Source organism: Aedes aegypti, chromosome 2 (assembly GCF_002204515.2).
Source record: "Aedes aegypti strain LVP_AGWG chromosome 2, AaegL5.0 Primary Assembly, whole genome shotgun sequence".
NCBI classification, from domain to species: domain Eukaryota; kingdom Metazoa; phylum Arthropoda; class Insecta; order Diptera; family Culicidae; genus Aedes; species Aedes aegypti.
In genome coordinates this window covers 348,500,813-348,512,362 of record NC_035108.1, presented here as the reverse complement: position 1 = coordinate 348,512,362, position 11,550 = coordinate 348,500,813, and the positions used below count along the sequence as shown (strand labels likewise).

The following is an 11,550-nucleotide window of genomic DNA, read 5'->3' as shown; positions in this document are numbered from 1 at the left end:
TGAAATATCAGTATAGTGTATATTCCCTAAGAAATGCTTGTTGACAATTGCTGACCCATATACTTTTGCTTAAGTTTCTTAAATTCTTGTCCAATAGAGTAAAACTTAGTATTATGGCTTTTCACTACTGTTCTCATTTCAATGTCAAATATTTTTTTAATAGCTTGATACGGAATGATGTGAGAATTGTTCTGAATATTCGATCTGATTCTTGAATAAGATACTATTCGATTCAAAATCACGTGAAAACGCCCTCCAAAGCTGACTAGGGATCCTACTTAAAATTTTGTCAAAAACTCGCATGGTATTCTGTCAAAGTCCCACATACATGCAGGCCTGGATTTGGGGGGGGGGGGGGGTGTTTGCCGAGGGGGCAAATGCCCCGGGCCCCCCGATCAAGGGGACCCCTAGAGAAGGGAAAAAAGTGAAACACAAATTAATGAAATATTTTCTACATCAATGATTTTAAATTTAAAGACATATCGGAAACGATTTCTAACAGATGTATTATGACATGAAATTATATTATTGTAAAGTAAGTAGTAAATTAAATCGCATGTAACTGAATTTTTCAGTATCAATGAAAACATTGCAATTCTCTGATGAAAATCATCGAAGTTATATCGAAAACTTTAAAACTCTTTTTGGTTTCTTATACAGCAAACTGTCACAGTTTTCTGGAAAGATACTGTCATAATTACAGTACTTTATGTCCTGGAATGATCATTAAAAGACTAAGACACTAAGTAATTCACATTTTTTTTGTATTTGATTACCAGGGTACTGAAGCTGTTATTCTATCAAAAACATTCAAAATTCAAACGGTAATTCGATATTTCTTTATTCTACTGTACCCTTGTGATATATTTATAATTTTGTTTTAATATTTTCATAGTTTTGTTTAAATATATCAATATTTACCAAAGCTCAGAATTTACCAAAATGTCTGACCCAAATCTACATTATTTAAATTTAGTTATATTTTTAGTTATATATTTTCCCTGATCCCCAAATTACTAACCCAAGGTAATTTGGATATGGTGTTTGTAAAATTTCCGCTCGAGGACTAACTGTTGTCAATATCTGGGCCATAAAAATTATAAACATTCCTTTTGAGCCTGCCTTCTGAAGACATGAGCCTTGGGGAAGGCTCAAATAGCTAATTCTGAAAGTTGTTAGTTGACCAAAAGTGAAGTTCATGTGCTTTTCTGAAAGCAATTGCTTCCTGTCCGCAATTACTAGTTGTATATCTGATTAAAGCAACGCTAGACAATCGTTTGTTCCTTTTCCGTTACGAACATAAAATTGATTTTTGAAGCGTATAGTTCAATCCAGTCGTTTTAGGATCATATTTTTATAACAGTGATGGTGGGAGATCAGAAATTTTCTACACAATAAAATAAAATAGCTTATCGATTTTCTCATTGCTTCATGTGCAAGTATTTTATGCTGATGATTAATTTTGCGCAACCTTAACGAAGTGATGTGGGTATAGTCATGTTCGAGTGATAATACATTTTTTTAGTTTTCCTAATATATCATTTTCAAAATACTAAACTTGCCTATACTAAACGTTTCCTGCACATTTTGTGTCAAGGACCCCCTTCAAGAGATCTGACCCGGGCCCCATGAATCCCAAATCCGGCACTGCATACATGTATACCTATGTGGAAATTTTAAAAGAGATTTTTTAATGGACATTATGTCCTGATTTGTGTGATAATATGAGTAATAATTATGTGGAATCCTACTGTTTCATTTTTACTGAAGAAATAGTAAATTAATTGACCAAACCTTTTTTTCTGCTAGTGCACAAAATACTTAAATTAGAATTTCACTGTTGTTCGCGGCTTCTTTCAAAAGATTTGTGCCTTTAAAGTTTTGATTCAATATTTCATTTGTCTTCTTAACTGTTTCGCCTTTACCTTTATTTTTGTGTAGAGATCTCCAAATCATTGCTGGAATTGGAAAGTTTTTATTTAATGTACATTGATAAGTTTGAGGTTTGTCACAGGAGTTTTAAATTAACTATATTTTTAATTTTTCTGCATTTTTTCAAGATTCTTCAAAAATATTTTATTAAAATCAATTGAGTAACACTATTTTCAAATTCTCATTTTTCACCTTGTTTTTCTGGTGTTACATCTTAACTGGGACAAAGCCTGCTTTTCAGATAAACCTGCCTAAACTAAGTGGTGTTCTTATGAGCACTTCCGCAGTTTTTACTGAAAGCTATACTTGCCAATTGACCAATTTTGCATTTGGATTGGATATCGTGTGGCAAGCACGTATATTCGTATATTCTATGCCCAGGAGAATATAAGTTTTAAACTAACAACCCTCATTGTAGCTGCGCGTTTTTCGCTAGGACTATCTAGGTCCCATAATTTGCATGGTCATGTTTAGAGTTTTTTTAACTGTCTCTTTGAGAGACCCCCTAATGAAATATGTCTCTTCTAAATTTTTACAAATTATGGCACGCATTTTGGCGCCCCCTAAAGGCTGGCGCCCTTGGCGGGTGCCAACCTGGCCAATAGCACGCTACGGCACTGTCTACAAGGCACCGGGACCGGTTGAATTGTCCATTGTATTCAGCAGATGATTCAACATCAGAAAACACTCTTATTAATGTTCGAATCCTCTGAGCAGAATCTCAATAGAGAAACTTAAAAGTAGATGGAGTACCGTGTACCTTTTAGTTCCGCTCCTAAATGCTCATCTTTGACAGATACGCGAGTAACTGACACTGAAGAAGACTGCAAGTAGTAATCGAATCTCTGCAAGTAGTAATCGAATATCTGTCAAAGATACACAGTTAGAAAAAATCACCGACGTCGGGAGTTCGTTTACTGAAATCTCAACAGCTGAACGGTCGGTAATCCGTTCGGTAAACAAAAAAATTACCGAAAGGACCAACCCGACGGATGAGCTGTCAAAATTATCGGTAGATCGGTAGTAGTTACCGAAGTTACGCTTCTACTCTGTAATGGTATTTACCGAATCATCGGTAATTTTGGATAGAGGGAGCGAAATTGCAGATATTTTTGCAATCTAATAAATCAATGCATACGCTTATTTAAAAAAAAACATTTATTTACATGGCACACATAATCTCCTTTATGGCACAAATCTTTCAATTGGTGGGGCACGTTCCCTCTCTCGATATGCTCTGTACCATCATGAATCAGGTTTCCCAGGTAGCAGACACCCTGTTTAAGTAAAAAATTTAGTATACAAAATTCAAAAAATGTTTTTTGAAAAATACATACGAAATAAGAACAACTCTTTGCCTTTCGAATGCGGCTTAGGACGTGTAATCCCAGAAATATGGATTAAACACTTTTGTATGTTTTTTAAGGGGTGAACCTAAACTTATGCACGGGAGTGTACATCATGCAACTCAGCAGGCTGTGGCTGGGCGATGCACTGACGAAATATTAATTCGGCTCGAAAAAATAATAATGTTCTTGAAAATTCTATAAAAAAATCCTCCATGGATTCTCTCATATACCAATTTTTATATATAATAATTTTAGAGTGCATGAACAATAACTGTCAAAGTTAGACGAGTGACAGAAGAAGAATTTATATAAAGAAGCAAGAGTTTTTAATATGGGAGGTTTGCTCTAAGTGAGAGTAAATAAACTCAGTCTCTTCTATTTCAACCGTAGACCTGTCTAGACACCTATTGGAGAATATCACAGATTCCTTCAGGAATTATTCAATATTTATAAAAACAGGACAATATTTTCAATCTGCGATTTTTTATTTATTTTTTTCCATTAAAATAGTTAATGATTTTGTATGACCAAAGGCGACTGATCGCTTTGCGGTTATTGCCTTGTTAAAACAACCAACGAACATACCTTGTTTTTGATTGTCTCAGTCATTTTCACAAAAAAAAAAAACAATTTCATCCACGCCAATGCACGCCGCCGAAACTAGTAAACGGCGTGACGCCGCCGCTAATCAAAAACATGGTCTATACTGAGGGTGTTCAAATCTAAGATAATCCAAAGTCTTTTCGTAGGTAATGACAATTTCGTAGACATCCATGTACACAAAGTTTCATCGGAAATCGGCAGCTTTTGCAAGTAAAGCTTTTAGTTAGAAACTGTACAAATGCTCACAGAACACAAAGCTAAGAAGTAGGCTTTATAATGAAAATGCATTTCGCCGAAGTTGGATTTTTCTCGGATTTCATGCAAGATACCCTACTTTGGAAGTAGGGCGCATTCGAGTGCATCCGAAGTTAGGTATCTGGCGTGGGTTTTGAGAAAAATCTAACTTCAGCGAACCCAAACAACAAAGAACATCAAAAAAATTCGCTGTTCATCATGCACGTGATAACAGGGATATCCCAAATCTTATTTTCTGTGGACGAATTAACAAATCCCGATAACCACCACAAATTTATAGCTAACCCAAAATAAGCAACCATTTCACTTTTATCTTATCTAGAACAAATCCCATAATTTCGTTTCATGATGAAACCTATGTCGCTTAAAACCTTGGGCACCATATCCATATGATTCAGTTTGAGTGTTTAGCTTGCCCGAAGTGCAAGTGGACCGTGAGACTCCGTTGGCCAATAGCGTCACAGTAAAACGGAAATGATAAATATGTTATCGTTTTTGATAATAGCGGTATGCAGTTCGTTGGGGTTTGCTATCGACACAAATTATCTCTTTAATTCAGATCGGTGAGTAAATCATTTAATTCAGCATCAAATAGCACAACTAAACTTCTAATTGATTTGTGTAGATTCCCAGATGCCACCAGCGTGCCGACGCTCTCGAACGGAAATCTCGGATTCACCGTATTTGGTGACAGCGTCTACCTGACTGGAGTTTACAATAGACGTGAATCTCAGAGTCATCGTGCCCGTATTCCAAACTACGCCAATATACAATTGGAAACATGTAGCCATCCGGAGACTAATCCACCCTATTGTTCCTACCAGCTGGACATCAAATTCGGCTACTTTCGAACAATATACGACGATCCCAATGGAGCACTTCGTCTCGTCCACACCGTTTATCCACATAGATACTACAATCACATCATTGTTAACAATATCCGATTCCAACGACTGAATGGTCAAGGTACACTGTACGCAAACATTCTACAGCCTACGATATCGCCATCCGCCGATATTTCATTTGATCCCGCTGAAAATGCTGTAACTCCAGACAAATCGTATATGAGTCTATGTGGCCTTACTAATGAGGTTGAAGATCCAGAACTTCAAACTGAAAGAACCAACGTGTGTGTATACTACAAAGATGTACCGTCCACTCTTGTGTTATCGGAGAATCGCACCGCTGAAGAGTTTAGTTTCTTTACCGTGTTTGCCCGAAGTAGAACAGAGGCGGAAGCTGATTTACGGGGATTGCTGTTCAGTATAAAGCCAAATGAAGAAAAATCAAGTGTAGACTGGTTTCATGAGAAGCATATGAACGAACTTTGGGATCAGTATGGGATCACCGTTGACGGAAACGATGAGCTAGATCGAGCCATCAAAGCGAGCGCATTTCAACTGTTCAGCAATGTTCCAACCTTGTAAACTCATAATAAAGTACAAACATTCGGAATATCGCCTTCAGGGATAGGGCGGAACGATTTTCAAGGACACGTCATGTGGGATTTCGATATGTGGATGTTCCCTGTAGTGCTGCTAGTAGATCCAATCGTTGCAGAAGAAATACTTACATACAGAACAAGAGCTCTTAAGAACATTGCAGAAGATATGCTAACTTACGAAACAACTATTGTTCAGAAAGCAATTGAAAGAAATGCAGCAATGAATAAAAATGAAGGATGGCAGTATCCATGGGCTTCTGCCTTCACAGGCCGAGAAGTATCATCGACTCAAGAAGCAACCGAAATACAGCATCACATTACGGCAGATGTCGCCTTTGCCATCCGACAGTACTTGTATGCTACAGGAAACAAGTACTGGATGAGAACGCAAGGCTGTGAGTTGGCCTACAATACTGCTCGTTTCTGGAAAAGTCGAGCCGTTTATAACTCCGATACGGATAAGTACGATATTCGTGATGTTACGGGACCCGACACCATGAATCCCAACATCACTAACAGCGTGTACACAAACGTCGTAGCAGCTAACAACCTGTTTCTCGGCGAATACGCAGCATGTGTGTGTAATACCGAGCTGAATGTCCACAAAAATGATTCTGATGAGATGATTAGAATTGCGAAAAGTTTACATTTGTTGTACAACGAAAATGAAGACTTCAATCCGCAGTTTGAAGGCTACGTGTTAGGGCAAGAGATTTCTCAAGCGGATACCGTGCTTCTTGGATACCCACTTGACCTTCCAATGAAAAAGTAAGTCGTCGAAAGATAACTAAACTATTTATTTTCCTAATCATGAATATCGCATCCGACAGGTCGACGAAACGACGGAATCTGGACATCTATAGTTCGGTTACAAAAAATTCAACACTGACCTAGGCAATGCACACCATTGGATGGCTCGACGTAGATAGTGATAGCTGCGTACAAAATTTATTTGAATCAAATAAACAAGTAGAAAAATGATAACTATATAGTGTCCACTTTCCACTTTCGGAATTTTGATTAAGAAAATCGACAATATTTAGACCATTACAATTTAATTTCGAATAAATGTAAGAGATATTAGAATATCGTTCATCATGTTTAAATGTTTTCAATTATAAACTGTTTCTTAATTCGTTTCCTCAAGCGCTTTAATGCATTACGAAGTCAGTTTGATCATGTAACTACAGCACAATATTTCGGATAATTTGGTGAATCCATGTACTCGTACTTCCTTTCTTAGCCGAGTAGTCCGCGGCTGCAAAGCAAAGCCATGCTGAAGGTGTTTGGGTTCGATTCCCAGTCGGTCCAGGATCTTTTCGTAATGGAAATTTGCTTGACTTCCCTGGGCATAGAGTAGGTATAATCGTACCTGCAACACGATATACGAATGCGGAAATGGCAACTTTGAACAAGGAAGTTCTCAGTTAATAAATGTAGAAGTGCTAATTGAACACTAAGCTGAAAAGCAGGCCTGTCCCAGTGAGGATGAAATGCCAAAAAAAAAAAGAAGACGTACTCGTACTCAGTCTTCAAAGATCATCATTGCTGCACAGATATTTTGAAAAGCATGCTTTGAAAATATCAATGCTTCGCGTAGGATTCGCGCCTTTTCAATTCAATTGCTCCTGTGCTCACTTGATCAAAAATAATGCATCATTGATTTAAATCATTCCACCGCAAACTGCATACTCTAGACCTCGGTTTGCCAGCCTTGGTAAGCATAAAACAATCCCTTTCAAAAATGCGGTTTTCAGTGAGCTTTCAATTGAAACTTCTTGAAACCTATCTCAAACCTATCTAAAGGGTAATGTAAACAGTATAGTAAATAAATAAAAGTGTTTTAGTCTAATGTATTTACCATGGGTATAAACTTATAATTTATATGAGTAATATCATTTGTTTAAAGATTAGCTCTTTCTACGAAAAAAAAAATAGTTTGATGTAAAAGGTCAGTCAGTATTCTGCTAGTACTGAAGCATTAGCTTATCATCACATAACTCAGAAACATATTTCCTATTGGCAAGAGACAATTTATAGTGATAATTCGCTCGCTGGGGGTCCACTACATGGAATGACTCGATGGTTGGATGTTCGCTGGTTGGAAAAAAAATCCAACTTAAAAGCACTTGAATGCCAAGAAAAGATGTCAAACTGATTTGACGTCTGAGTACCGGCGCATTGAAGTATCCCTATATAGAACAAATGTGTATGTACGCACATATTTCGTGAGGATTTGCGCTCCAGATGCGTTAGTCTGGAACATCTTCACCAGCTGTTAGTCGCTCCAACTAACGGGTCGGATTTGCTTGATAGAAGGCAGTCGTGTTCCAACCAGCGAATCCCCGCTGTATATGTTTAAAAATATTGCAGATCAGACTGTCAATAATTTTAATTGCTTTGGTTTGGCACCCAGTCTTATGAAATCAAAAGAAATACATTGCGCCGATTCATCAACGGGATAGGTACTGACCTAAGACAAGACGTGACAGGTCACAGTACAAAAATGAAACCAATTGCCTGTCAAAAAAGACCACTTCTGATTGGTCGTTTTGGCAAAGGCCTACTTTCACATCGTTGAGTTGGATTTCAACAGGGCACTTTGTTGCTAGCCCGGCCGTGTTGCTAGCCCGGCCGTGTTGCTAGATCATAAATTAAAGTTTCATAAAAAGTTTGAAATTTTTTCATGAAGTCTATTTGTTTCGAATCCATTTATATTCCATGTTAACTTTTCCGCGTGTGCTCCTACAATACTAAAATTAATTAAATATACTTAATTGAGAGCAATATAATGGAAATTATGTCAATTTTCTCTACAAGTATTGCCGTTTTCTAATAAAAACCTGAATTTTTAAAAATAAAGCATCCTCTATTGCACTATATGAATGAAGCGTGCAAGAAACAAGCAAATTATGGGCATTGATATTTGAATTTGATCACAAGATTTGCTTAAAATGAATACTGGAAGCACTGGCTTTTGTATCGTCAAGGATATCGGCCGAAAAACAACTGGGCAGTCTTAGTTGAGCTGTCACGTCCTGTCCTAGGTACTGACAAGCACTTTTTGACCTTGCAATGAAAAGAAAACATTCTTGGTGGCTAAGCCTACCAACAATGTTTGTTATCCTTCTGCAGCCTAGTGCGCTAAGTCGAAGGAGCCACAAATGATTCAAATAAATGATGCAGTATTTTCACCGAAATGATTGGAGCAAATCAAAGCCTTGTTGGATTGGAAAATTAGGATCGTGCATTCTCTTTCTCTTTGTTTTATACATCAAAGCAACGAAATGCAAAGGCAATTTTGAAGACTGCTCGTACTATCGTTTCAATTGTTACCTTGTTCCATAAAGTTCAACATCGTTGAAAAATTAACTTGCAGATCCTAATTTTAAATTTTGTCTTAAAACTTAAGTCTCATCGTATGGTTACAAACAACCCGAAGGAGATTTCCAACTTAAATGTAAGCTAACACACTAAGACACAGACAGTTCAAAGATATTACGATTTTCTGTGTTCACCTTTAGCGATTATAACGGCTGGTGTTTCTTAACCTTTACACTACCGACCTCCGACATGGCATTTTCAAGTAGCTCCCATTTCGTCAATTTCCATACGATTTTTTTTAAAACAACTTCAGTTGACTTTAAAAAGGTTCTAGTTGTTGGTCATAGATGGACAATGCTGAATTCGGAACCGTACCGGAGATATTCCGGGTTGTAAGGTAAATCATGTATTTTGGACAGGCAAAGGATATGTCTGGCAACGGCGATCGATAAACTGCGTTAGATACTAATAGTTCATTACGTAATGTTACTTATATGCCTAATGTCCTATTCTATTTTGAGTTTCTGGAGAGGAAAAGCTTACAAACTGTAGTATAAGCTTCCATAATAGCGTTTTTTGCGGCCTGTCTGTTATACATTTCGGACACCAAATATACATTTTGGACACCCTCATGTAAATATAATTTGGGAGTTATCTCAACATCCATACAGTGGTTTCTTAAAAAGACGATCATATCATAAAATTTCAAGAGTTTACATGAAACTTATGCATTTTTTTCGTTTATTGTATTCAAGCGTGTGCTTGAATAAGGGCGTAAGTCGCATGATCGATTTCTCTTCATCGATCCTCTCTTCTGTGAATAAAGGTGACAAGATGCGGATTTGTTATCATTTTTTCACTTCAGGACGCTAGGCAGCGATGTAATCTTCATTTCATTTCATTTCATTTCATTTCATTTATTTATGATAAAAAATACGATACAATAATTTTGAACATTCCCTACTGAACTATTGTTCTTTAAAAGGTGTTGTTCAGTATCCTACCTGTCTAATAGTAAATTAGTTTGTAATTCAGATGACTCTTATCACTAATTAATTACAAATTTCTGCAATTATTAAGAATGTATTGTTTTAGTTTCCGTCTAAAAGTAAATTGCGTGGGAGCTGTTTTTATCTCTTCTGGGATTTGATTATATATACTCGGCCCTACATTGGCAAATCGACGTCGCCCTATCTCCGTTCTGAATCCCGGTCGTTGAAGATGATGAGCATATCTGGTTCGGTGTTGATGAAACGCACTTGCGAAAGACCAGTTATGGTGAATATTCTGCTCGTTGATGATTTTGTACATTGAAGTTCCAACTTGAAGAATGTGAAGCCCTAGTATTGGTGGCACTTTGTGTTGAGGTAGATCGTAGAGGTCACGTGTTGGAAAAAGGTACGGTAAGCTTAGGATTGACTTTATACAGCGATTTTGTTGAATTTGTAATGGTTTGAGATAAACCTTATTGCAAGAACCCCAAGCTGCGATACCGTATTGGTAACGGCTATGGATGAAAGAGTAGTAGATTTTCATCAGAACATGGGCTGGAACAAACTTGGAGAGTTTCCGTAGAATTCCACAGAGTGATGAACATTTGGAGACAGTTGTTCGAATGTGGAAGTCCCAGCTAAGGCGCTCATCGATGTATACCCCCAGATACTCATATTCTGTCACTTTTTCAATTAGTGTACCATTAATCACCAGATCTGGACAAATCTCTTTGTCACATTTGAGTGAGCTGAAAATCATCATTTTGGTTTTCTTCAGGTTTAGGGCTAGCAGATTGTTTTCCAAATATGCCGTGACAAGCTCCATATCTTGTGTCATCTCATCTACGACTCTTTCCGCGTTTGGACCTTTGTATGAGATGGCAGTATCGTCAGCAAAGAGTCTTGGTTTACCTTTTAGTGGTAGTTTTGATATATCGTTTAGATAAATGAGAAAAAATAAGGGACCTAAATTGCTCCCTTGTGGTACACCGCAAGATACTGTGCAGGCTTTGCCCTTCATTCCATTGACGACGACTTGTTGATACCGATTGAACAAATAGCTTCTCATAATATTGAGAGGAACTCCACGAATGCCGTAAGCTTCCAACTTTTTCAGCAACATCTCATGATTGATTGTGTCGAATGCCTTAGATAAATCCAAGAATATGGATCCAGCACAACTCTTTTTGTCCACAGCAGTTGAAATTTCGTCTACCAGCTCCAGAATTGCAACTTCGGTTGATGATCCTTGTCTGAATCCAAACTGATGTTCATACAGCATTCCGGTGGTCTCAAGGAAACTTGAGAATCGTATGTAGATCACCTTTTCAAATATCTTGTTGGCCGCGGGTAGAACTGAGATGGGCCTATAGTTAGTTGGGTTCATGGGATCTCCTCCTTTAAAAACAGGAAACACTAGGGACTGCTTCAGACATTCAGGATAGACACCAATACTGATACTGTCGTTGATACAATCTGCTAATATGCCGGAAAGGTGCGTAGAGTGTTGCTTCAGCGCAGCTATTGGAAATCCATCAATTCCGGTTGCCTTTGTGGCATCCAAATTACTAATGATTGAAAATACCTCGGCCTTTGACGTAGGTCGCAAAAATAGAGAGAGATTGCATCTGTCCATAGTATTGAACATATT

General features: G+C 37.5%; 1 protein-coding gene across 2 annotated transcripts; it reads left to right on the top strand.

Annotated features, from left to right (window-relative positions):
• Nucleotides 1-4,525: 4,525 nt before the first annotated feature.
• Nucleotides 4,526-6,570, top strand: LOC110676841 (protein-glucosylgalactosylhydroxylysine glucosidase-like). Of its 2 annotated transcripts, none has more exons than XM_021846227.1 (3): nucleotides 4,526-4,702; nucleotides 4,765-6,351; nucleotides 6,414-6,570. In XM_021846227.1, exons 2-3 carry the CDS (start codon nucleotides 5,639-5,641, stop codon nucleotides 6,475-6,477), a joined length of 777 nt encoding a protein of 258 aa, XP_021701919.1. In that variant the 5' UTR covers nucleotides 4,526-4,702; nucleotides 4,765-5,638; the 3' UTR covers nucleotides 6,478-6,570. Both variants share the same exon structure in this region; 1 of them encodes a protein (XP_021701919.1).
• Nucleotides 6,571-11,550: the final 4,980 nt, after the last annotated feature.

Coding starts and splice junctions, on each gene's coding strand:
- LOC110676841 (XM_021846227.1), top strand. CDS start 5,639: ATGTGGGATTTCGATATGTGGATGTTCCCTGTAGTGCTGCTAGTAGAT. Junction 6,352..6,413: donor CTTGACCTTCCAATGAAAAA/GTAAGTCGTCGA, acceptor CGCATCCGACAG/GTCGACGAAACGACGGAATC.